Source organism: Chanos chanos, chromosome 2 (assembly GCF_902362185.1).
Source record: "Chanos chanos chromosome 2, fChaCha1.1, whole genome shotgun sequence".
NCBI classification, from domain to species: domain Eukaryota; kingdom Metazoa; phylum Chordata; class Actinopteri; order Gonorynchiformes; family Chanidae; genus Chanos; species Chanos chanos.
This window is the reverse complement of record NC_044496.1, coordinates 3971272-3996914: the sequence shown is the minus strand read 5'-3', so window position 1 is coordinate 3996914 and position 25643 is coordinate 3971272. Positions and strand designations below refer to the sequence as shown.

General features: G+C 44.2%; 1 protein-coding gene across 1 annotated transcript in view; it reads left to right on the top strand.

Annotated features, from left to right (window-relative positions):
* Nucleotides 1-112: 112 nt before the first annotated feature.
* Nucleotides 113-25643, top strand: part of cep89 (centrosomal protein 89) — a 99419-nt gene continuing 73888 nt past the window's right edge. Inside the window, exons 1-10 of the mRNA XM_030794092.1 lie at nucleotides 113-163; nucleotides 1088-1194; nucleotides 1651-1806; nucleotides 2174-2369; nucleotides 2767-2842; nucleotides 12949-13062; nucleotides 14499-14666; nucleotides 15446-15588; nucleotides 22084-22134; nucleotides 23739-23822. Of these exons, the coding sequence (XP_030649952.1) occupies nucleotides 113-163; nucleotides 1088-1194; nucleotides 1651-1806; nucleotides 2174-2369; nucleotides 2767-2842; nucleotides 12949-13062; nucleotides 14499-14666; nucleotides 15446-15588; nucleotides 22084-22134; nucleotides 23739-23822 (1146 nt within the window). The remainder of the gene's footprint in view (nucleotides 164-1087; nucleotides 1195-1650; nucleotides 1807-2173; nucleotides 2370-2766; nucleotides 2843-12948; nucleotides 13063-14498; nucleotides 14667-15445; nucleotides 15589-22083; nucleotides 22135-23738; nucleotides 23823-25643) is intronic.

Sequence of the window (25643 nt, the reverse complement as noted above, 5' to 3'; positions counted from 1 at the left end):
ATAAATAGATAGTGACATCGCTTTAGTCTCGTTTTTATTTAAAAAGTATACGTAGAGTGCTGGTTTCAAATCCATGCAATTTCACTAAATCAAGAACTAACTTTCCCCCAAGATGTCCAAGAAATTTAACTTAAGCTTTCGAAGAAGCGAGAAGAAGGCGTTTGTAAGTTTCCTTATATTCGTAAACTACTTTTAAAAGGTGGCCAAATTGTTTTATCGTTAAACATTTGCAGGAGGTCAAGCTAATTTGCTAAATAATCCACGGAATATCCAGATGAAGCTAATTTAACGTACTTGGGGTAGTCATTTTCAGGTAGCTATTTAGATTCGTTAAATGGCAGAATGTCTTTGAATAGCCTAGTCCTTACACAGACTTAGCAGTAACCGTCCTGGTCCTGCGTGTCAACTGTCTAACAGTGATTTAACGACTTGTCGCTTTGGCCTCACCTGTTGTAACACTGGCCAATTTTATGTACATAGACTACGCGATACATATCAAGTTTTCTCGCGAAACACAAGCAGAACTGTATTAGATACGTTCTTTTAAGTTATTGTGTCTCAAACCAAATGTTGGAGACACAATAACTTTGTTTTTTGTTGTTTTCGTCTCAATATCTGTCTTTCTTTGAATATTTCTTCCTCTCTTGAATGTGAAAAAATCCTGCGCGTATAAAATCGTTATTAATGTTCTCAAATAGTGAAACAGCGTTTCATGTCATTGCTATGGCCTCTTCTGATATCTTTCGTGTGGATCTTGTAACTCTGCATTTAACGATGCGTGGACTATGACATTTGACATATGAAGAGGAACGTAGGGATATTATTAAATGCATGCCCTGTGTTTTATCACGACAGCAGACAAAACAAAGTCTTCTAATCTGGACTGAATTTTATATCATTTTTTTCCATACGGTTGCATTGGATTTTGACGTAAGATAACCGCCATATCGTGCTGTCATTTCTTACTGAAGAATTCCAATAATTGTACTTTTGCTGAGATCTTATGTGCAACTGGTGCATTGACCTCAGCCAAGCCCGTATCTTCAAGCATGTTTTTTGTTCACGGGTTCTTCCATGCTCTGTTTAGAGGAATATAGCTCATGGGTTGATACCTGCTGCCACCATTGCCCCCCGACCTGCTGTTCCCCGAACCCCCCCTCCCCGCAGCCCAAATCCCTCTCCGGAAAGACCCAGGTATCTATGGATATGATGCTGTCTCTCTCTCTGTATCTCTCTCCCCACCTGTCTCTCTCTCTGTCTTCCCCACTGCTCTCTCTCTCTTTCTCTCTCTCTCCACACACCTATATCTCTTTCTGTTCCTCTCATCTGTCTTCTCGCACACATTCATTCTTTTTTTAGTTACCTCTGTTTTTTTTGCTCCCTCTGCTTCACGTTCCAAAAATCAGACTGTCTCTTTTTTCCCCATAACTCTCAGCAACTCGTAAATAGTGTGCACTGTTAGAACGATCCATCTGGTGTGTCGCGGACATGAAACACATCTATACCTCACACACTGTGATTCTTACCTAAATTTGACCAAACAGAAAAAGTGTACTTTTGCTGGACAAAAGTTGTTTTATTGTAGTGTCAGTTAATAAATTAAATCTTCTGGTTCTCCTTTATTAAACGTCCTCTCTGATGTTTACCCAGGTCTGCCTTGGCGGCTGCGATATTGTCCTCTTCGCTGACTGGACGCACTGTGGCCATCCCTCCCCCTAGAGCGCGGTCTTACTCCGAGAGTGACTGCTCCCACTCTGACACCCATACCGAGTTTGAGCCATTCGCCAGTACAGCCCTCTACACACGGTGAACTCTCCACACGACCCGTCAACATCACATATACCAAGATACAAAGACCCGGGAGCAGTTAGGAAATGCGCAGTTCAGTTTGTGTAATTCACAAACTAATGCGAAGTTCTCAAACTTAAATTACAGTCATGCGGCTGAATTTACACGCCGAATTACAATCGTTAAATTTGCGAGGTGAAATCCAATTTTGTAATGACACAGTTGTTATAGCAGTATTATTAAAGCAGTCACCTGACTGCAGGGTGGCTCCCTGGTCCTGCAGGAGGAGTGTGGGTATTTTTAAATTTGTTCCTTTGACCTGTCTCTAACATAGTTGTTTTTTTGGGGGGGGGGATTTTTTTTTTTCGCTGCCTTTATCCTTCAGAGACAAATGGCCAGATTCTATGGTTGGCAGGCCGCGTCTACCGTCCCCCGGACAGTCTGGTGATGAAGAGAGTGAAAATGATGAAGAGGTTGTGGGGAGAGAGGTGTTCTCTGATGAAGGCCACATGTATGAGTCTCTGGAGGGACGGGGGGCGGTTCCTGTTTTAGACCCTGTGTATGCCGTGCCTCTGAAGAAGGTACGCCACTACTTTTTATGTGTGTGTGTGTGTGTGTGTGTGTGTGTGTTTTTTTTCCCTCCTCCATCTAGGTCACTTGTTTAAAGTCATTAATCTCTTATCACCAAAAGGTGGAGCCATATTTCCACTGCATTTCCCCCCCCTTTGTTACAACACACACTATCTGCAGCCTGTTTAACTCAGTGAAGTCACTGTTCCTTAGTGGCTTTAGTTCTTGGAATATTGGATTCTAATACACTCCAGGGGTGAATATTGATCGTTTCATTCTTATTCATCGTCAGCTCTCTTTTTTTATTGTGTGTTTCTCCCACGTTGAATGTGGATGTGAATTTCTCTATGTGAATCGTGACAGCTGCACAAATACACACGTTTTTCTTTTCCTTTTTTTTGTCCTCAGAGTTGTACACAGTCAGAAGAGGAGGAGGAAACGGAGGACTCGGTATTTGACGTTGTGTCTCCTTTACAAACCGAAGGTCAGTGGTCTCGTCCCGAGTGTGACCTCTCCTCCCAGCTCTGTCATGAACAACATCCTCCCCCCTGACTGACGCGCTGTGAAACGGGAGAGGGCTTTTCGCCAGACACGGCCCAGGGCCCAAGCGCAATTACTCTGGGCGTTCACTTCACAGTTACTCTGAGCGTTCACTTCACAGTTACTCTGAGCGTTCACTTCACCGTTACTCTAAGCGTTCATTTCACAGTTACTCTGGGCGTTCACTTCACCGTTACTCTAAGCGTTCATTTCACAGTTACTCTGGGCGTTCACTTCACCGTTACTCTAAGCGTTCACTTCACAGTTACTCTGGGCGTTCACTTCACCGTTACTCTGAGCGTTCATTTCACAGTTACTCTGAGCGTTCACTTCACAGTTACTCTGAGCGTTCACTTCACAGTTACTCTGAGCGTTCACTTCACAGTTACTCTGAGCGTTCACTTCACAGTTACTCTGAGCGTTCATTTCACAGTTACTCTGGGCGTTCACTTCACAGTTACTCTGAGCGTTCACTTCACAGTTACTCTGAGCGTTCACTTCACAGTTACTCTGGGCGTTCACTTCACCGTTACTCTAAGCGTTCACTTCACAGTTACTCTGAGCGTTCACTTCACAGTTACTCTGAGCGTTCACTTCACAGTTACTCTGAGCGTTCACTTCACCGTTACTCTAAGCGTTCACTTCACAGTTACTCTGGGCGTTCACTTCACAGTTACTCTGAGCGTTCACTTCACAGTTACTCTGAGCGTTCACTTCACAGTTACTCTGAGCGTTCACTTCACAGTTACTCTGGGCGTTCACTTCACCGTTACTCTAAGCGTTCACTTCACAGTTACTCTGAGCGTTCACTTCACAGTTACTCTGAGCGTTCACTTCACAGTTACTCTGGGCGTTCACTTCACAGTTACTCTGAGCGTTCACTTCACAGTTACTCTGGGCGTTCACTTCACCGTTACTCTGAGCGTTCACTTCACAGTTACTCTGAGCGTTCACTTCACAGTTACTCTGGGCGTTCACTTCACCGTTACTCTGGGCGTTCACTTCACCGTTACTCTGAGCGTTCACTTCACAGTTACTCTGAGCGTTCACTTCACAGTTACTCTGAGCGTTCACTTCACCGTTACTCTGAGCGTTCACTTCACAGTTACTCTGAGCGTTCACTTCACAGTTACTCTGAGCGTTCACTTCACCGTTACTCTGAGCGTTCACTTCACAGTTACTCTGGGCGTTCACTTCACAGTTACTCTGAGCGTTCACTTCACAGTTACTCTGGGCGTTCACTTCACAGTTACTCTGAGCGTTCACTTCACAGTTACTCTGGGCGTTCACTTCACCGTTACTCTAAGCGTTCACTTCACAGTTACTCTGAGCGTTCACTTCACAGTTACTCTGGGCGTTCACTTCACCGTTACTCTGGGCGTTCACTTCACCGTTACTCTGAGCGTTCACTTCACCGTTACTCTGAGCGTTCACTTCACAGTTACTCTGGGCGTTCACTTCACCGTTACTCTGAGTGTTCACTTCACAGTTACTCTGAGCGTTCACTTCACAGTTACTCTGAGCGTTCACTTCACAGTTACTCTAAGCGTTCATTTCACAGTTACTCTGAGCGTTCACTTCACAGTTACTCTGAGCGTTCACTTCACAGTTACTCTGAGCGTTCACTTCACAGTTACTCTGGGCGTTCACTTCACCGTTACTCTGAGCGTTCATTTCACAGTTACTCTGAGCGTTCACTTCACAGTTACTCTGAGCGTTCACTTCACAGTTACTCTGAGCGTTCACTTCACAGTTACTCTGGGTGTTCACTTCACCGTTACTCTAAGCGTTCACTTCACAGTTACTCTGAGCGTTCACTTCACAGTTACTCTGAGCGTTCACTTCACAGTTACTCTGAGCGTTCATTTCACAGTTACTCTGGGCGTTCACTTCACCGTTACTCTGAGCGTTCACTTCACAGTTACTCTGAGCGTTCACTTCACAGTTACTCTGGGCGTTCACTTCACAGTTACTCTGGGCGTTCATTTCACAGTTACTCTGAGCGTTCACTTCACCGTTACTCTGAGCGTTCACTTCACCGTTACTCTGAGCGTTCACTTCACAGTTACTCTGAGCGTTCACTTCACAGTTACTCTGAGCGTTCACTTCACAGTTACTCTGAGTGTTCACTTCACAGTTACTCTGGGCGTTCACTTCACAGTTACTCTGAGCGTTCACTTCACAGTTACTCTGAGCGTTCACTTCACAGTTACTCTGAGCGTTCACTTCACAGTTACTCTGGGCGTTCACTTCACCGTTACTCTGAGCGTTCACTTCACAGTTACTCTGAGCGTTCACTTCACAGTTACTCTGAGCGTTCACTTCACAGTTACTCTGGGCGTTCACTTCACCGTTACTCTGAGCGTTCACTTCACAGTTACTCTGAGCGTTCACTTCACAGTTACTCTGAGCGTTCACTTCACCGTTACTCTGAGCGTTCACTTCACAGTTACTCTGGGCGTTCACTTCACAGTTACTCTGAGCGTTCACTTCACAGTTACTCTGAGCGTTCACTTCACAGTTACTCTGAGCGTTCACTTCACAGTTACTCTGGGCGTTCACTTCACCGTTACTCTGAGCGTTCACTTCACAGTTACTCTGAGCGTTCACTTCACAGTTACTCTGAGCGTTCACTTCACAGTTACTCTGGGCGTTCACTTCACCGTTACTCTGAGCGTTCACTTCACAGTTACTCTGAGCGTTCACTTCACAGTTACTCTGAGCGTTCACTTCACCGTTACTCTGAGCGTTCACTTCACAGTTACTCTGAGCGTTCACTTCACAGTTACTCTAAGCGTTCACTTCACAGTTACTCTGAGTGTTCACTTCACAGTTACTCTAAGCGTTCACTTCACCGTTACTCTGAGCGTTCACTTCACAGTTACTCTGGGCGTTCACTTCACCGTTACTCTGAGCGTTCACTTCACAGTTACTCTGAGCGTTCACTTCACCGTTACTCTGAGCGTTCACTTCACAGTTACTCTGAGCGTTCACTTCACAGTTACTCTGAGCGTTCACTTCACCGTTACTCTGAGCGTTCACTTCACAGTTACTCTGAGTGTTCACTTCACAGTTACTCTGGGCGTTCACTTCACCGTTACTCTGAGTGTTCACTTCACGTTACTCTGAGTGTTCATTTCACAGTTACTCTGAGTGTTCACTTCACAGTTACTCTGAGCGTTCACTTCACAGTTACTCTGAGCGTTCACTTCACCGTTACTCTGAGCGTTCACTTCACAGTTACTCTGAGCGTTCACTTCACAGTTACTCTGAGCGTTCACTTCACAGTTACTCTGAGCGTTCACTTCACAGTTACTCTGAGCGTTCACTTCACAGTTACTCTGAGCGTTCACTTCACAGTTACTCTGAGCGTTCACTTCACAGTTACTCTGGGCGTTCACTTCACCGTTACTCTGAGCGTTCACTTCACAGTTACTCTGAGCGTTCACTTCACCGTTACTCTGAGCGTTCACTTCACAGTTACTCTGAGCGTTCACTTCACAGTTACTCTGAGCGTTCACTTCACCGTTACTCTGGGCGTTCACTTCACAGTTACTCTGGGCGTTCACTTCACCGTTACTCTGAGCGTTCACTTCACCGTTACTCTAAGCGTTCACTTCACAGTTACTCTGAGCGTTCACTTCACAGTTACTCTGAGCGTTCACTTCACAGTTACTCTGGGCGTTCACTTCACCGTTACTCTGAGCGTTCACTTCACAGTTACTCTGAGCGTTCACTTCACCGTTACTCTGAGCGTTCACTTCACAGTTACTCTGAGCGTTCACTTCACCGTTACTCTGAGCGTTCACTTCACAGTTACTCTGAGCGTTCACTTCACAGTTACTCTGAGCGTTCACTTCACAGTTACTCTGAGCGTTCACTTCACAGTTACTCTGAGCGTTCACTTCACAGTTACTCTAAGCGTTCATTTCACAGTTACTCTGAGCGTTCACTTCACCGTTACTCTGAGCGTTCACTTCACCATTACTCTGAGCGTTCACTTCACCGTTACTCTGAGCGTTCACTTCACCGTTACTCTGAGCGTTCACTTCACAGTTACTCTGAGCGTTCACTTCACAGTTACTCTGAGCGTTCACTTCACAGTTACTCTGAGCGTTCACTTCACAGTTACTCTGGGCGTTCACTTCACATGAAGACAGTGAGAAAGAAAGAAAATGGCCCGTCTGATAAAATATGAATGACTGCCTGTCTTGTTCAATTGGGCTTATAGATTGTTTTATATTATAGTTTTATAACTACATAAACCATAATTTTATTGTTCTATACTGTGAAATCCGCAGTTTTAATGCTGTGGCGTCCTTTAATTTTAAGAGACAGAGGAAGTAAGAGCATTCATATCATTGAATCTGAGCAGCTAGATGACTGTTATTAACAAAACCGTTCTGTTGCAGAGGAAACCGAGGTTCGGCAATCTCCAGCGCTGAAGGTGAGGTCTCATTCTCCTGAACGTCGCAAGTACCAAGTGATTCGTTTGATTAATGATGCTAATCTTTGAGGAGACTACTCACATTGTGTTAGCGGCAGTGGAGAGCTGGGTTATGATGTGACTTGAAGTGGTCTGACCTTGATTTGTTAGTCTGGGCCTCCGGTGGGAGCCGCAGGGATAATGACACTGAAGGAGGAGGAGATGAGGTTTTGGAGAGAGAGAGAGGGGTAGGGATAGAGAGAGAGAGAGGTTAGGGGGAGAGAGAGAGAGAGAGAGAGAGGGTAGAGAGAGGGAGAGAGAGTTGAGGAGGGAGGGGAGAAAGGGAGGTAGACAGAAAAGTTAGAGAGAGAGGGAGACAGGATTTTTTTTTTTTTTACTTTTCAAGGTCCTTTGCCCCCCCCCCCCCCAAACTGTGCATATAACATAAAAGAAAAAAAAACTGTTAAAAAAAAACATATAACAGCTGATATTGAGAAAAAACTCTCCTCCAACCTCTCACAGATAACCATATATAGCCCATCATACTCCAGCTCCCCTTGAAACTAGTAATGAGAAAATCATCATGATAATGAGCAAGAGAAAGAGAGAGAGAGTGAAAAAAAAAGAGAGAGAGAGAGAGAGAGTGAAAGAGAGAGAGAGAGAGAGAGTGAAAGAGAGAGAGTGAAAGAGAGAGAGAGAGAGAGAGAGAGATGGAGAGGAGGAGGAGAGGGAGAGGGAGAGTGTGAGAATGACAGGAAGCAGGAGAATGAGTGTAGCCCCAGACTGTTCTGGTCCTCTCCTCTCCCCGCTGTGTTGTCTGAAAGGTATTAATAGCCATGTCATGTAAGCTAACAGACTGAGAGAGGCTGAACACAGAGGCACAGAGTGTTTAAGGCTGTTCTGTTTTTCCCCAACACATATTAGTCTCTCCACTCAGACTGTAAATATTGGGACGAGCTCCTGAACGAGACGCAGTAGTCTTTTTCCACCCTACTTTTCTTTCTTTCTTTCTTTCTCTTCTCTACACCACGAATAAAAAGCCACTTGTCTTAACCCTAAATTACTCCTATTACTCCCATTATGCCCCATCCGTGTTTTTTTTCTGTTGATGCTTCTCCCCCATTTCATTTGTACTGGAAGAACAGGTGGTAAAACATGATCGGTGATTTGTTAGGGAATAAATGGGTTTTTCTTTTTTTTTTCACTCTTTATTTGTTCACTCTTTTGTTCACCCAATCAGGTGTTTGTTTTCACGGCTCTCTGCCTGGTTGCTGGATATAGAGACTGACTGTATTTGGCTACAATTCACTCTCTGAGTGTAGAGACTGACTACATTAAACTGTATTAGACTCTGTGAGTGTGGAGACTGACTGTATTAGACTGTATTAGACTCTGTGAGTGTAGAGACTGACTGTATTAGACTGTATTAGACTCTGTGAGTGTAGAGACTGACTGTATTAAACTGTATTAGACTCTGTGAGTGTAGAGACTGACTGTATGAGACTGTATTAGACTCTGTGAGTGTAGAGACTGACTGTATTAGACTGTATTAGACTCTGTGAGTGTAGAGACTGACTGTATTAGACTGTATTAGACTCTGTGAGTGTGGAGACTGACTGTATTAGACTGTATTAGACTCTGTGAGTGTAGAGACTGACTGTATTAGACTGTATTAGACTCTGTGAGTGTAGAGACTGACTGTATGAGACTGTATTAGACTCTGTGAGTGTAGAGACTGACTGTATGAGACTGTATTAGACTCTGTGAGTGTAGAGACTGACTGTATTAGACTGTATTAGACTCTGTGAGTGTAGAGACTGACTGTATGAGACTGTATTAGACTCTGTGAGTGTAGAGACTGACTGTATTAGACTGTATTAGACTCTGTGAGTGTAGAGACTGACTGTATTAGACTGTATTAGACTCTGTGAGTGTAGAGACTGACTGTATTAGACTGTATTAGACTCTGTGAGTGTGGAGACTGACTGTATTAAACTGTATTAGACTCTGTGAGTGTAGAGACTGACTGTATTAGACTCTGTGAGTGTGGAGACTGACTGTATTAGACTGTATTAGACTCTGTGAGTGTAGAGACTGACTGTATTAGACTGTATTAGACTCTGTGAGTGTAGAGACTGACTGTATTAGACTGTATTAGACTCTGTGAGTGTAGAGACTGACTGTATTAGACTGTATTAGACTCTGTGAGTGTAGAGACTGACTGTATGAGACTGTATTAGACTCTGTGAGTGTAGAGACTGACTGTATGAGACAGTATTAGACCCTGTGAGTGTAGAGACTGACTGTATTAGACTGTATTAGACTCTGTGAGTGTGGAGACTGACTGTATTAAACTGTATTAGACTCTGTGAGTGTAGAGACTGACTGTATGAGACTGTATTAGACTCTGTGAGTGTAGAGACTGACTGTATTAGACTGTATTAGACTCTGTGAGTGTAGAGACTGACTGTATTAGACTCTGTGAGTGTAGAGACTGACTGTATTAGACTGTATTAGACTCTGTGAGTGTAGAGACTGACTGTATTAGACTGTATTAGACTCTGTGAGTGTAGAGACTGACTGTATTAGACTCTGTGAGTGTAGAGACTGACTGTATTAGACTGTATTAGACTCTGTGAGTGTAGAGACTGACTGTATTAGACTGTATTAGACTCTGTGAGTGTAGAGACTGACTGTATTAGACTCTGTGAGTGTAGAGACTGACTGTATTAGACTCTGTGAGTGTAGAGACTGACTGTATGAGACTGTATTAGACTCTGTGAGTGTAGAGACTGACTGTATTAGACTGTATTAGACTCTGTGAGTGTAGAGACTGACTGTATTAGACTGTATTAGACTCTGTGAGTGTAGAGACTGACTGTATGAGACTGTATTAGACTCTGTGAGTGTAGAGACTGACTGTAATAGACTGTATTAGACTCTGTGAGTGTGGAGACTGACTGTATTAGACTCTGTGAGTGTAGAGACTGACTGTAATAGACTGTATTAGACTCTGTGAGTGTAGAGACTGACTGTAATAGACTGTATTAGACTCTGTGAGTGTAGAGACTGACTGTAATAGACTGTATTAGACTCTGTGAGTGTAGAGACTGACTGTATTAGACTGTATTAGACTCTGTGAGTGTAGAGACTGACTGTATTAGACTGTATTAGACTCTGTGAGTGTAGAGACTGACTGTATTAGACTCTGTGAGTGTAGAGACTGACTGTAATAGACTGTATTAGACTCTGTGAGTGTAGAGACTGACTGTATTAGACTGTATTAGACTCTGTGAGTGTGGAGACTGACTGTATTAGACTGTATTAGACTCTGTGAGTGTGGAGACTGACTGTATTAGACTGTATTAGACTCTGTGAGTGTAGAGACTGACTGTATGAGACTGTATTAGACTCTGTGAGTGTAGAGACTGACTGTATGAGACTGTATTAGACTCTGTGAGTGTAGAGACTGACTGTATTAGACTGTATTAGACTCTGTGAGTGTGGAGACTGACTGTATTAAACTGTATTAGACTCTGTGAGTGTAGAGACTGACTGTATGAGACTGTATTAGACTCTGTGAGTGTAGAGACTGACTGTATTAGACTGTATTAGACTCTGTGAGTGTAGAGACTGACTGTATTAGACTCTGTGAGTGTAGAGACTGACTGTATTAGACTGTATTAGACTCTGTGAGTGTAGAGACTGACTGTATTAGACTGTATTAGACTCTGTGAGTGTAGAGACTGACTGTATTAGACTCTGTGAGTGTAGAGACTGACTGTATTAGACTGTATTAGACTCTGTGAGTGTAGAGACTGACTGTATTAGACAGTATTAGACCCTGTGAGTGTAGAGACTGACTGTATTAGACTGTATTAGACTCTGTGAGTGTGGAGACTGACTGTATTAGACTCTGTGAGTGTAGAGACTGACTGTATTAGACTCTGTGAGTGTAGAGACTGACTGTATTAGACTGTATTAGACTCTGTGAGTGTAGAGACTGACTGTATTAGACAGTATTAGACCCTGTGAGTGTAGAGACTGACTGTAATAGACTGTATTAGACTCTGTGAATGTAGAGACTGACTGTATTAGACTGTATTAGACTCTGTGAGTGTAGAGACTGACTGTATTAGACTCTGTGAGTGAAGGAGGTTTTTTTTAACGTATGCCTCATTGATTACTTGCTCCCAGCTCAGCATGTAGCATTATAATGAGTGCAGCAGCGCTCCGTAAGTTCCCCTCACACACACTCAGACACAGAGAGAGAGGCACACACACACACACACATGCACGCGCAGACACACGCGCGCACACACACTCTCCCACTCTTGTGTACAGCTTCCCTCGTTAATAAATTATTTACGAAAGATCTGTTAATATTTTTAACTATCTCCATTTACTTTACCAATAGCCTTAAATAATCTTATAATTCTTCTGGATTTCATTGAAACATTAGCTAATGGAAAAAAATATATATACATATACATACACACACACACACACACACACACATATATAGGGTGTATGTATATATATGTGTATATATATATATATATATATGTAGTGAATCTGTTGAGTGTTCAGGTTATCAGATGAAACGTGACTATTGCCTGGTTGCTAGGTGGGCGTGAGAGCTGATTTGAATTATGCTGAATGAGAGAGAGAGAGAGTGCGATGGAGCTCATAATGTAATATAAAATAGCTCTACCGTAATTATCATCACTCAATGAACCTTCTAACTGCACGCTGCCTTCATATTCTTTAATGCATTAACCCTTAAAGTAACACCTGTTTCCTCTCTTTCCGTCTGTCGCCATGGCAGTCCCCATTACCACGGCAACCGCGCTCTTTGTCTCACAGAAGTATGCCTTCTCCAGGTAATGTAGCACGTTTTTAAATGCAACGTCCGTACCAGTCCGCTAATAATGTCTAATAAGGCTCGGTGACTGAGTATGTGTTCTCACACGAGCCTGTTTTTGAGAATTCACAAGCGAAAGTATTTGATTGCTCTGCTGAGAGTGGGTGTCCCATTATTATACAGAAGCTTTGATCTTAGTGGCCTCTCTGCAGCTAATTGGTGACACTCTGCTTGTTCAAAGGGGGGAAATTATGGAGACGAAGGGGAAGACTGTTTTAATGACTACGAAGCGAATTATCTCCGTTCTGCTTTTGATATACAGGGGTTTCTCTTTTTTTTTTCTTTTATTTTATTTTCTGCTCAGTTTTGTCATTTCTACCCCTTTCAAAAGTCATTTTTAGCTGATCTTAGAGAACGTCATGGCAGCAGGTTTGAAACCATCCTACTACAGTAGGGCGTGTCCGTTAAAATGGGCGTAACAGGGAGAGTGACAGGTCTCATGTGAGACAAATAATCATTTACTCATTGATCTGTCATGGACTCTTGCAGCATAAAGCCACTGCTGTAATTTTTTTTTTTTTTATCTTGGAATCAGAGGATAGTATAACTGTGAATTCATAGTTTGTGTAGAATGGGTATGCTGTTTTTAAATCACCCAGAAGTCAGAGTTAACCAGTATAATTCTGTAGCTTTCTCTTTTCTGTTCTTTAATCTTCATTCTGAGGAGATTAATTGTTCAATGTAATTGTCTATTGAACAGATACAGCAGATGATGCAACTGCCCGGTCTCTGAAAGAGACGGCGAAGAACACATTGAGCAAGAAGACATCGTCTCTGAAAAAGGGTTCAGTCAGAGAGCGTGACGACAGATCAGGTGAGAGAGAGAGAGAGAGAGGAGGATGACAGGTGACCTCTGACCTGTCCCTCAGTGATTCTGTCTGATATATTCTAGTTTTATTGTTAGCTTCCCACCCTCTCTCTTATCTGGAGTCAATCATCAGCGGTGAAAGGTCAAACACCAGCCTCAGACCAATGCCTGCCGAGCAGACAGCTCTGTGTGTCTGTGTGTGTGTGTGAATGTGTGTGTGTGTGTATGCGTGTGTGTGTGTGAATGTGTGTGTGTGTGTGTGTGTGTGTATGCGTGTGCGTCTGTGTGTGTGTGCTCACGTACTGACGTGCCCTGATGTCATTAGTATCCGAGTGCATTTATTTGCTTTTCCCTGTCTCCTCTCACACCCATATGCTCATTAGAAAAGCAGAATGAACCCCCTGCTGCCGGAGCTCTGAGCAATTTAATCAATGCTAATTCTGTGGCCAGCCTGACATTTGGGCAGCACGTGTAATAACGGACAGTAATTGCATTGATGTCAGGCAGAGTCTGGGCTACTCTGCCCGCGCCAGTCTGCTCTAATTAGCCGGTCTGCTGGAATGAGTGGAGGGGGGGGGCCAGACAGGGTCTCGCTGCAGACAGATCTGCACAGTCATTGTGAACATTCAGAAATCTTCACACACACACACACACACACACACACACACACACACGCACACCCCTTCACACAAAACCGCCACAGCTAGTCATTTATTTTGACTGTGAAACGTCTTGTCCTGTGGAACCAATAGCACTATTCTGTTACGTATCTCACATCTTAATGACTCACATCTTCGTCAAAATTTCGTAGTGCTGTACTTTTTGGCTTTCTGTGCTTTCTTTCCTTTAATTCACAACATTATTGTGCAAAACTGAATTTGAAACCACGTGGCTTCTTTAAACTTGACATGATAGTTGAAATTCGAACAATTTGTTCACTTCGTAGAGGAGCGTGGAATGATAGCACATTAATCGTAATGTTTGTACACGGACCAGTGAGATGAAACCCTGAGTGGCGCTGGTGTAATACAGCTGATCGGTGGATAGGAGAATTAAAAAAAATGCATATCTGTGTTCATCTGTAAAATTCTACTAATATGCGCAAGAGACTGTGTACAGATGTAGTCCAGTTAAAACTCCACATCTCTCCTCATCACTCTTCTCCTCTCCTCTTCTTTTTCCTGCTTATTTTGTTGTGACTGCTGTGTTGGTGTGTTGTGTGCTGTGTTGTGTGCTGTGTTGGTGTGTTGTGTTGTGTTGTGTTGTGTGATGTTGTGTTGTGTTGTGTGATGTTGTGTTGGTCTGCTGTGTGTTGTGTTGTGTTGTGTTGGTCTGCTGTGTGTTGTGTTGTGTTGTGTTGTGTTGCTGTCCTGGTGTTGCGTTACGTTGTGTTGCATGCTCTTTGTGTTGCGTGTGCTGTGCGTTACTATATCTGCATGTAGAGGCGAGTCTGGAGCACAGACAGCTGATGGAGGAGCAGGGGAGACTGGTGAGAGAGCTAAAGGCAAAGACAGAGGCACTGGAGAGGAGATGTTCAGAACAGACCGACCAGCTGCAACGGCTGGAGCAGGAGTTACGAGACACCTCCAAGAACCAGGCCCCTCCAGCAGGTGGGCTTTGGGCCTCTCCTTCCCCAGCATTGAAGAGGGCTCGGCCACAACAAACCGTGCCCTGAACGTGGAGCTCCGACCCACGGAGGCTTCACTCAGTTCGCTTGATCATCACAGATGATTTTCTCTGTCGAATGAGACTCTCTCTCTCTCTCTCTCTCTCTTTGGGCTCCTGAGAGTTTGGTTTGCACTGCTTTGTTTAATTTAGGGTCAGACTACGTTTGTAGACTTCCTGGTTTCCTCATTTGGGCATGATAAACTGAACTGTGCAGTAAACTGGGGTAAGGAAAATGTCAGGGCATTTGCTTAGATGAAACCTGACACCGCAGCCAAGATAAGGCTGCACAGTTAAAGAAGAACATGTCAGACGTTGTCAGTTCAGTTGCTTTAGATTTGCCACCCTGTTGGCTTCTCATAGCTCTCTGAACGCCTGAGGTGTTGCAAAACCCTGGTAGTTCAGACAACAAATTTTCCTCTGAAACACTGTCTCTAGATCACCATTCTTAAGTCTATATCAGGCTATTGACAGAGCTGGGGTAAGTTCACTTTGAATTGAGTCAGTTTGCGGAACCCATCTTCAAAAGTCCATTTCTTAATTTCAGTTCACCCGCTGTTTTCCATGGACATTATGGAATACACTTGACGATTTGCATGATTTGCAGTTTGCATGTCAAATTAGTCTAGCCCAATAAAATAAGGCCTCACGCTAAGGCCTTCTTGAAACACTAACCTGAATTCTGCTCCACAGAAGAAGAGACTAATGGTGTCGCCCCCTGCAGGTGAGAGCGCAGAACTGCAGAGTCTGAGGCAGCAGGGCCAGGAACTGGTGGATGAGAATGACGGGCTGAAAATGACCGTCCATCGACTCAGCGCGGAGCTCAGCCGATACCAGACCTGTTTTAGACCCCTTGCGAAGGAGGAGGTGAGGATATAGCCCCTTTCCGCTGTCCCAGCCCGGCACTGATACCACGCTCACTGGATCAGTTCCCTGGGCATTTTGAAAAACAAAGCACGTGGCCTATTTCCTCAGACATGAGGTGAAGTAGCAGCACTACTAACAGTTTTGAAGAAAATGTTTGTCTTCCGTTTTTTGAAAGGGAATTGCACACACTGTAAAAAGCGGATCAGATCACAGACCATAACTGACTTCAGGTCAGTGCTGGCTAGCTTAACCTCAGTGACGATGTAACTTAGCTGTAACTCATATGGGAACCATGCACAAAAGACTCTTAAATATGTCTGCCACATCACATGGACTTCTCCTAGTTGCACGGGTTTATTAAAGACTACAAACAGGTTGATCTCTGACCTTTCAACCCAAAAAGCCAATTATAACCCAACACATAGAATCACTACAATGTGGCTCTGTTGCTTTGTATTCACAGAGCAAACTGTCTCTGTATAAGATTACAAAGGCCCAGACTCATCCTCTGAGTCGGTTTGGCTGTGGCTGGTTCTTTGGGATGGAACTTTCATTAGCAGCATTGTGTTTCTCAAAGGATATTTACGTGATGTCTGAGAGAGAGAGAGAGAGAGAGAGAGTGAGTGAGTTTTGGGGTTTTAGTCCTCTGATCCGACTGTGATGGGAAACGTTTTTTTTTTTCTTTTTTTGTGTGTGTGTGTGTTCAGTGATAGTATTCCCGACAGAAGAGACCCGGTCTTTCTGCTGCCGTGCTGGTACACTGCATAGCCACTGACCGTAATGAACATCAGATAGTTAAATGAAGATAAGAAAGAGAATGTAATTACGGGCAGGGACTACAGTGCGTAATTCTGCGCAGATGGGAGTCGGAGAACGGGGAGGGTTCGAAGTTAATTTGATCCCTTTTTAATCGGGGAAAGGGAGACGCTGTTCTCCTTTTCGGCCGTTTTATTTATTTTGGAGCTGTTTTTAGAGCGGTAACCACGGCTGCTGCCTTACTCTGGCTGACACAAGCGTAATGATATTCAGCTTTTGCCTTTCATCTCACATTGGCTGTTTAATGCATTATAGATGATAGTTTGCCTCCTATTACAATTTCAAAGCAGCATTAACTTCTGAGAGCCGAATGATCAGATGTTTTTTCATTTGGAATCAGAGACTGCATTAGCCCAGCTAGGCAAGACTGCGCAACGTGGTTTCACAGCACTCTGAAAACATTAGCTAGGTTTTTTTTTTTTTCACGCCTCTTTCTTTTTAATAATGTTTATGGTTCTTTCAAGCGTCAAGATAATAGAACAAATGATAAGATATGGTTACAGAACCACGTAAGAGGCAATGCATATATCTGTAAAGTCTCAAATAAGATTCTGAGCTTTCGTAATGATAATGGCACGACACACAAAATAATCTTTACTCATGTTTTGCCTCCCTTAAGCCATGTCCTGACACTGTTCGGTAAATCTCAGAGAGATGCGTTGAAACGGTCTTAGATGGCAGACGTAGGCAGTGTAGGTCTTGTCACTCTCCTGTAGAATGTTGCAAATGCAGTTTCTTTTCCGTTTCATATCAGAATAATGAGCCGAACCGTGGGTCGGCTGACGCATGAGGGATTGTGTAACTACACCTGTTCTGACACCCCTCTGTTAAGAAATAAACCACCTCACACTATAGGAGTTTTTTTTTTCTTATATAATTTGAATGGTTAATCGATTTGATAGGGGTTGGAAAATCACACGAGGAAAGAATGTTAATTCGAGCTTGACAGCGTAGCAGTCCGAAGGTTATTCTCAGTTTATAACCAATTACACCAATCATAAAACACGAAATAACTTTTGCAAGCCTCTTTAAGAATGTTCATCAGCTGGGTAAACTCGATGCAATTGCATTAAAACACATTTAAAAATGCTGAATCATGTTAACTGATGTACGCTGCACGGTCTAAAACCTTGCGTAACCTCATATCATCGATGTAGTTATCATTCTGTTAGGGTTAGCTTTGACCCCGCTTACACTTTGAAGGGGGTCAGGATCTTTTATGAGGATTTTCTTATCCGCAGCCTGAAAGAGACGAAGGCTGCCCTGCCGTAATTCGTCGTTCTAGAGCCTTATTCATTTTTGAATAATTGAATTTCTGATGAGCTGATGATCATGAAAAGAGCTGGGGTTAGGTTTTTAATATGGCCACTCTGAATGAATGATGTCGTGATTCATATAAATGTTACACTGCCCTGTGGACAGCTTAAATCTCTGCATGCCCAACGCATGCGAAAGTCTGTTCAGTTGAGTATTTTTTAAAATTTTTATTTTATTTTATTTTATTTTATTTATTTTTGTCTTAACTTCCCTAAGAACATGACTCATCTGTTTCTTTGCTGTGCGACAGAAGCTTTGACCAGAGCTGTGGTCTTCGTTTGCTGGCTTGTTGTCTCCCTCATAAAGCAGCTCCACCTGTTTCTATACCCAAAGAGCCTTCGGTTCCGAACTACTCTCAGCTTAACGATGGAGAATGCTCTCGATGACATATAAATCTAGAGTTCATTCTCATTTGAATAATTCGCTTTTGTCAAAAAAAAGGAAAAAACAACTGCTTTGTTTTTTAGGCGTTTTAAAAGCTGGCAAAAAACCCCTCTCATATCACCAAAGTGTTCTGGATGCTGATGTTGTGGTGCTGATGTTATGGTGCTGATGTTATGGTACCTATGTTAGTGCTGCTTTCTGATGTTATGGTGCTGATGTTATGGTATTGATGTTATGGTGCTGATGTTATGGCATTGATGTTACTGCTGCTTTCTGATGTTATGGTACTGATGTTATGATACTGATGTTGTGGTGCTGATGTTGTGATACTGATGTTATGGTGCTGATGTTATGATACTGATGTTGTGGTACTGATGTTATCATACTGATGTTATGATACTTATGTTGTGGTACTGATGTTATCATACTGATGTTATGGTGCTGATGTTATGATACTGATGTTATGGTGCTGATATTATGGTGCTGATGTTATGGTGCTGATGTTATGGTGCTGATATTATGATACTCGTGTTGTGGTACTGATGTTATGATACTGATGTTATGGTGCTGATGTTATGGTGCTGATGTTATGGTGCTGATATTATGGTGCTGATGTTATGGTGCTGATGTTGTGGTGCTGATGTTATGGTAGTGCTGCTTTGAGATGAGAGGCCAGAGTGCACCGAGAGAGAGAGAGAGAGAGAGAGAGAGAGAGGATCCCTAAATGAGCGGAGATGACTGCTGGGCTGATAAATGTACTCTTTCACTTTAGTCTTCACTTTTGAGTCTCATTTCCTCCCCCTCACCTCACCTCCGCAGACCAGGGACTCATTTCTACTGCTTATATTTAACAGGGAATTGGTGGCTTTGATTGCCTGTAGAAGCCCATTCTCTTTCTCTCTCTCTCTCTCTCTCTCTCTCTCTCTTCACTCTCTCTCTTCACTCTCTCTCATTCTGCTTTTCAGCAGGGTGAGGGTTTGAGTTTGGAGAAAATTGGCGACTGGATTCAGGGTTGATTCATAAGAGGACTGTTAGTTTTAGTGGGTATTGCTGATAGGGAAGCTGCTGGACCCATATGAGAGCATGTGTTTGAGTCAGAGCAGTAATGAGTCTCTACATTTTCACTCCATATGTTTCTTTGACCTTTCTCCCCGGCTGTCGAAAGCCTGTTGATTGCTCAATCTCACATCCTCAACCTCACAACTCACTGTGATAATAACAGCACACGGCTAAAGCGAGGAGCATTACTGATACAAAAAAAAAAAAAAACACGTTCTGAAAACAGACAAGAGTGAAGATTAGAGGGTCGTTGATGTAGACATAGATGAGGGTTGGAGAATGTCATCACTGTTCATATTTGGCGGCGGGTTTTTCTTTTGGTGCCATTAAAATGTGTTCTGTTCCACTACAGCATTCTCTTCAGTCTTCTGTCTACATGTCTCTGTTCTTCTATATAGATGTTTCCATGACGTCACACTGAACGGCTAGCTCAGTGGAACAGGACTAAATTGGCAGCACCAAGGCTTAATCAGCCAGGTTAAATCAAACAAACAGGGCTTACAGAAGCTACTGATATATACCAGCCAGGTGAGCAGGTCTTCTCCACCTGTGGCCACCCTCGGCCACCTCTGTGACCTGAATCTCACGTAGAGGTTGAATCCTTTTCCCGGGTCTCAGCTGGCATGAAAACTTGAGTTGAGTGAAGATTTTTGCTTCAGTGAACAGTAATGTCCGTTGTAAAACACTATGAATGTGAGCCCTGCCTTTGTGCCAGGCCTGGGTTGTGTTTGTTCTTCTTTTGTCTGACTAACAGTTTCAGACATGACTGAGGAGTTTACGTCAAAACAGGAGAAATGTAATCGCACTATCAGGGAGAGTTATTTTGGACTGAATGTGTGTGAAAGGGGCATTCTATCATCTGCGTCTTAGACACACTGCGTTTCTAACCTTAATTGTGCGTGCGTGCGTGCGTGTGTGTGTGTGTGAATGCTGCATTTTTTGTTTTGTTGTAAGAGTATGTATACAAGTGGTGGAGAGGACACCTCTCTGTTCTCTCCTTGTGTGTGTGTGTGTGTGTGTGTGTGTGTGTGTGTGCTTGTGTGTGTGTGTGTATCATTTTAATCTTGTGTGACAAGCTGTCCCAAAGGGACACACATCCTCCTTCTTTGTATCTCTGATTCTCTGTCACAGTCTCTCACATTGTCCCGTGCTGCCTGGCCGTTCATCGTGATTTTTCTAGTGGCCATTGGCGAACGCTCGCTGCCCTTTTATGGTCTGTGACTTTTGGGGCCGCTTTAGTGGCTTTAGGTTCTTTCTGTTCCAGCCAAAGGAAGTTTCTCTTTGTCACTGCTGCCGTAGGCCCTGCTCGTCTGGGCCCTCAGACGCAGTCTCTTCTGCCTCTTCATCCTGACAGTGTCCTTCGTAAAAAAAACCCCCAAAAAACCACTGCACTGCACAGACACTGAATGTGCTGTAATGTGATAGTTATGATCTGGTGGTTATGACGGTCATTTGCAGTTTGCGCCGTTCCTCTCCGTCCCCTGGCGTCTCTCATAGCCCCGTATGATCCATCTCCCAGAACAGGGTCATTACAGGTTTTCTATGCCAACGCATATTGGCTCTCCCCCCCATTTCAGTCTCTCCACCAGGGCACGGTACAGTACATCTTTGTCTCTCTCTCTCAACGGTGTCTTTGTATGTAGAGAACCGCAAGTCTTGATTCCTTTAGGCCTCTGTGGCCTCTGCTTAATCTTCTCCTTCAAATGTTCGACTAGTTTCAGACTCTTTTTATTCTTTTGCAAATTTTACCGTTGACCAACCTGTTCCAGGTACGTGTGAGGGTTCTTTTCTTTTTTTTTTTTCTCAGGCCGTGGGGTTTGTTAGAATAGAAATGACCTGATACAGAACTGAAAAAAAAAAAAAAAAACCTTTGATGGTCATACTCATTAACAGAGCTCATTAACATAACAGCAAGGGCAGTGTTTCACATGATGGAGAACAAGAAACGCTGTTTGTTTTAAAGATGGTTATCTGGCACTCTGACCTTGGAGCGACCTCTCTCACTATCTTTCTCCCTGTCTCTCTGTCTGTCTCTCTCTCTCTCTCTGACTCTCACCCATCCATGCTTCCCGCCCCCCCCCCCCCCTCCCCGTCCATCCTGTGTCCTTTGTCTTCCTTGTTTGTTTTGTCGTGGCGAATTTGTCCGTGTCAGAAGAAACGGGCAGATCACGCCACACTTGCGTACCGTTGCCGGGGGTTGATGGGAACGCGTTTGGCTGTGTTCTTTTGGCGGGAGTGCCGGCCCTGTGCCTGTCCGCCCCCCCCCCCCCCCCCCCCCCCACTCAGCAGTGGCCTCTGACTGTCAGGTGCCATAGGAGCTGCGGGCAGAGTCACGCAAACAGCGCTCTCCTGCGGGCATCGTATTTTGCTCGATGACGCAAAAAAAACAAAAAAAACAGAAAGGAAATGTACAGAGGAAAACTTGCCGTTGACCTAATTTGGTGCCTCTCTCAGTTTTACGAGAGTGACGTTTAAGAGACTGCTGTGTCGGCTGTAGTTTTTTTTCTTTTTTTTTTTAACAGTTCGTTCACACTTCAAGCACGCTCACTTTGAACCACAGAGCGTCACAAAAAGTCACGGTAGTACATTTAGAGGATTTGTGATCAGTGTTTCGAAGCTTTTTCTGTGATTTGGGAGGGGTTTTTTTTATAATGAGGGGAGTATGGGATCTCCAGGTTGTTTTTTCTCCTGTGTTGTAGAGCCAGTCTCTGTAAACATGATTAATGATGAGACTGTGGAGCTCTACTGGGGACCAACCTGACTGCATATTTTGGCTAATAACGGACACCAGTGTTCCCAGTTCAGTACTGGGTAGATGAACTGGGGTATGGCGTTCCTGGGCCTAGATCCAAATGAACTGGAGTTGAGATCCATTTGCCCTGTGTGCAGTTCATATAGTACCTTTTCCTGTACTTTCAGATGGCGAGGACCAGTGGTTTGCCAATGAAAGGGCCTGCACCACCCTGGCTGGTGAGTCTCCTTACAGACACATAAATAAATTACAATGGTCTTGTCACAGGCCTCATGGGTAATGTAGTCCAGGGGAAGAGAGAGTCATATATAGCGCTGCTACTGATGATTATTTTGTGACTGATTAATATAGTGATTGTTTTACTGATTGCCTGATTGATCTGCATGATTCGTTTCATCCGAATGATGCAATTAGACACGTGAACGTTTCAGTGAAATTGTTTTTAATCCTATGAAAATTTGAACTCCACTCCACATGAGGTGTCTTGAAAACAGGACACAAACAATGGCAGCCTGCTGGTAAAGTGCAGGATGTGCAGAAAACTACTTTAATTAGAAGAAGAAGAAGAAGAAGAAGAAGAAGAACTTTGTTGGTCACACACACACTAGAGCAGTGAAATGCAGCCTCTGCTTTTAACCCATCCTATACACCAGTGAGCGCACACACACACACACACACACACACACACACACACTAGGAGCGAGGAGCAGTGGGCAGCCACTCCTAACTCCTAGTGCAAACAGTGCTAACACACACTCGAGCAGAGAGCACACGCACACACACACACACACACACACACTAGGAGCTAGGAGCAGCGGGCAGCCACTCCTAGCTCCTAGTGCAAACAGTGCTAACCACTGAGCCACCGTGAAGCTTAACAGGAACAGTCTGCAACAAGTCATAAATGTCAACAATATGTATATATTATTTATCTATTTATTTATTATAAGTGCAAAAATGCCCCAGAGAAGGTCAAAAAATACCGTGGGCTTCTATTTTTAACTACTTAACATCAGTTTTAGCCTCAGAAAAGGCCCCAAAAGTCAGGTGTCCGTGAGATCTCAGTGGAGGAATTCAGCCAAGTCCACGTGAATATAAGTCAAAGTTCACAGTGCCCAACAGAACGTACAAAGAAACAGTGATATCTGTGTCGATTAATCGATCACGCTGATTAATCGATTATGTTTATCAATCATAGCAGCTCTAGTTATATATTTTCCTAAAAGTCACATGAACGTGAACTGAAGCACGACTGTCAACAGCCGTCTGACACGTTGGAAAAACATCGGCTTACTGATCTTGGAAAGGATTCTGTGGGGGTTTTTTTTTCAAACAATGGCCTGTGAACACCTGAGGTACCATTACGCTGCCCTGGGTTTAACTCTGGTAAAGTGGAGCTGATTGGTTCCTGTTTGTTAACTCTGTTTGGTGCCTGTTTGACTAAGAACTGAACGTGCGGTTCCTCTGCCCACAGCGCGGCAGCACTACGGGAACAGACTCCTGTGTTTTCCTCAGAGTTGTGTGCGGTTATAAATGCCGTTTCAGCTCTGTCTTTGACGTTGTTTAAAAGAATGCGTAATCTTCACTTCCGTCCATGATAGCACGTGCTTCATTAATCATGATAAAATAAATAAAATAAAATAAAAGGGTTTTTGTAATATTAATGTTAGTCGACGCCAGTGTCAGCTGCTCTGTGCTTTTAGTGAGTCGAGTTTTGGTAAGGATTTTTTATAGTCTTGCTTGTTGTTTTATGAAATCTCTGTTGTTGTTGTTGTTTTTTTTTGATGGCTGGGGGCGGGGGTTGTTCTTTTCTTTCCTTTAGCTCGATATGAAGTATTTATCTCCCTTGTTACTCGCCTATGAAGATCAGTTGGCTGGAAAAGATGCCCTCTTCAAATCCTGTGAGGTCAGTTGGATGCTAGTCATTTGTCAGAATGTACTTGTGTGTGTGTGTGTGTGTGTGTGTGTGTGTGTGTGTGTGTGTGAGTGTGTGTGTGTGTGTGTGTGTTTGTGTACGAGTATGTGTGTGTGTTTGTGTTTGTGTTTGTGTTTGTGTACGAGTGTGTGTGAGTGTGTGTGTGTTTGTGTTTATGTACGAGTGTGTGTGTGTGTGTGTCTGTGTGTGTGTGTGTGTGTGTGTGTGAGTGTGTGTGTGTGTGTGTGTGTGTGTGTGTTTGTGTACGAGTGTGTGTGTGTGTGTGTGTGTGTGAGATGAGAGCTTTCTTTCTTTTTTTTTTTTTCATCGTCTTTTTCCTTGAATTATCTTCTCTGGCGAGGATTTGATGGTGTATAATAAAAACACAGGCAGGTAAGAAAGAGCCTGGGAGAACACTTAGGCGCAGCCATCGCATCAGAGGGGAGGAGAGAGACATGCAGTTAAAGTAAATTACAGCCAAAGACAGAAAAGAGAGAGAAAGAGAGAGAGAGAGAGTCAGATCGATGCTGCCTCGGTTCAGTGTTGAACTGAAGCGTATAATGTAAGGAGAAAACTCATCTCTCTATCCTTTGCTCCCTGTGAGACCCTGAAACCTCACAGAGAGCCGGCGTAAACTTTTAATGCCGTTAGACAAAGCAAAGGGAGACCCGTCCCGGGCAACCCAAACGCTCTGACACGGTCACGGCGGTCCCTCAGCGCGGGGACCAGCCAAGCGACCCTCCAGCTCTGTCGCCGGTGCGAAAAACAAACTCGCTTTCACGGACAACTGCTTTCTTTCTCTGCCTGTAAACACTGTAAACACCATCTGTGAAAAGCCACGGCGATAAAAATCGTTGCCCAGCGCGCTAATTTGCCGTCGGCCACGAAACGCCGCGGGATGACATCTCACCAAAACCCGGGCGTCAGAAGCAGTGATCTAAAAGCAAGGCGAGCGGGAGAGGAGCATCCATTAATGATTCCGTGTGAAGTCTCAATTATTTATTCCCTCTGTACGGCTGCAGTCCTGGCCTTTTAGCCATCAAAGTGCAGACACAGGTCACGTGATACACAGACGACGGGCAGTGGAGTCAGGGGCCTTTGCCTGTGTTAGATAAAGGGGAGAGGCAGAGAGAGGACTGTGATACACAGGCAGTGGGCAGTGGAGTCAGGGGCCTTTGCCTGTGTTAGATAAAGGGGAGAGGCAGAGAGAGGACTGTGATGCACAGGCAGTGGGCAGTGGAGTTAGGAGCCTTTGCCTGTGTTAGATAAAGGGGAGAGGCAGAGAGAGGACTGTGATACACAGGCAGTGGGCAGTGGAGTCAGGGGCCTTTGCCTGTGTTAGATAAAGGGGAGAGGCAGAGAGAGGGCTGTGATACACAGGCTGTGGGCAGTGGAGTCAGGGGCCTTTGCCTGTGTTAGATAAAGGGGAGCGGCAGAGAGAGGGCTGTGATACACAGGCTGTGGGCAGTGGAGTCAGGGGCCTTTGCCTGTGTTAGATAAAGGGGAGAGGCAGAGAGAGGGCTGTGATGCACAGGCTGTGGGCAGTGGAGTCAGGGGCTTTTGCCTGTGTTAGATAAAGGGGAGAGGCAGAGAGAGGACTGTGATACACAGGCAGTGGGCAGTGGAGTCAGGGGCCTTTGCCTGTGTTAGATAAAGGGGAGAGGCAGAGAGAGGACTGTGATACACAGGCAGTGGGCAGTGGAGTCAGGGGCCTTTGCCTGTGTTAGATAAAGGGGAGAGGCAGAGAGAGGACTGTGATACACAGGCAGTGGGCAGTGGAGTCAGGGGCCTTTGCCTGTGTTAGATAAAGGG